General features: G+C 41.8%; 1 protein-coding gene across 2 annotated transcripts in view; it reads left to right on the top strand.

The window, feature by feature from the left end:
- The window catches only part of ywhae (tyrosine 3-monooxygenase/tryptophan 5-monooxygenase activation protein, epsilon), a 15716-nt gene that overhangs the window by 7076 nt on the left and 7175 nt on the right, over window positions 1–1465 (top strand). For both annotated transcript variants that reach the window (XM_015389902.1, XM_015389901.1), the window contains exon 2: window positions 343–542. In XM_015389902.1, coding sequence (XP_015245388.1) covers window positions 343–542 — 200 coding nt within the window. The remainder of the gene's footprint in view (window positions 1–342; window positions 543–1465) is intronic.

Genomic DNA, 1465 nt, shown 5'->3' with positions numbered 1-1465 from the left:
GCTGCTTGTGAAATTTTCAAGATTTGAGCAAAGTTACCAAAGCTGTACTTCCTAAAAACAGGGAGTATAATTTGTCTTTTTTGTTTATTTAAGGTCGTACATGTACATCTATATTCACTGCTAGCTAAAAGCTTTCCTGGAGGAGCTCAGAGTGCTGCTCCTACAGGCCAGCGTCACTTAAAGGAGAATATTCGATTATTTTTTTGTTTTAACACCTTCAGATATTGGATGTAAAGTTAAAAAGCAAACATGTCCTGTTGGTTCAGGTATCAGGCCAGCGAAGCAGAGCATCTCCTCTCATGTTTGCTCAGTGAAGCTTCTACTTGTGTTCTCCCCAAACAGAGATGGTGGAGTCTATGAAGAAGGTGGCAGGAATGGACGTGGAGCTCACAGTGGAGGAGAGGAACCTGCTGTCGGTGGCCTACAAGAACGTGATCGGGGCTCGCAGAGCGTCCTGGAGGATAATCAGCAGCATCGAGCAGAGGGAAGAGAACAAGGGTGGAGAGGAGAAGCTGAAGATGATCCGGGAATACAGGCAAACGGTAAATGACTCGGGAGGAGGGAGGCGGTTTTCTCTCGTACACGTCGCGTCAGAGCGGCTCTGATCCGCCCTGCTGACGGTGAGATCACGATCCGCCATGAACGACGCCGCAGCTGGACGGACGTGGCCTGAGTCATGGCTGGCAGGTCCTCCCTGCATCACTCAGGCTTTTATAGAGAGGAATAAGAGCAGGTTTAATGCTGGGAGAGGCCGGGCTGTTAGAGGGCGGCGATCTAATGGCGGCAGAGATGTTTCTGGGAAAACCTTTCCTGGATCGGGGTTACGGAGCGTGGACGGCGTTCAGCCGCTTCCCATCATCGAATCAGTCTGAGGACGCCAGCAGGGCGTTCCGCCGTTCATGGATGGCGTCCTGATGTTCGGGAATAATCCAGATTATGTTAGGACAGATTTAGCTGCAAGAATATTGGAGAAATTAAACATCAAATCTGGAAAAAAAAAAAGGTTTTGAGAGTAAGTTGGATTTTTTGTTTCAAATAACTTTTTCATATTTTTTTATTTTTCAAATTAAATTATTTCAAAACAAAAATATTTTATACAGATGTTTTCTTTTTGCAAGCTTATGTTAAAGGGAAAGTTTGGTCAGTAAGAAATAATCCATGAATCATTATTTAGACCTAAAACTGATACGTTGAATTTAGCGTTAATCAGACCACGGAGTCTGAAAGCGGCCATTTTTTTCCCCAATTTGATTTAATATCTACCAAATGGAATGACTGAGTCCTTTAGTGAACATAATTTATGATATTTGAAGAGTTGAAAGCCTGAAATGGGGATAAAAGAAAATATTTGGAAAATAGATGATTAATTTGTTTAGATAATAGTAAAGAAATTGATTAATTTAAATCCAAGATTGGAAGATTTGAACATAAAAAAAATGATTTCTGTTATTTTACAATGAAAAAT

This window comes from Cyprinodon variegatus, unplaced genomic scaffold (assembly GCF_000732505.1).
Source record: "Cyprinodon variegatus isolate N-32 unplaced genomic scaffold, C_variegatus-1.0 Scaffold479, whole genome shotgun sequence".
Lineage (NCBI taxonomy): Eukaryota > Metazoa > Chordata > Actinopteri > Cyprinodontiformes > Cyprinodontidae > Cyprinodon > Cyprinodon variegatus.
This window is presented reverse-complemented; position numbering and strand designations above follow the sequence as displayed.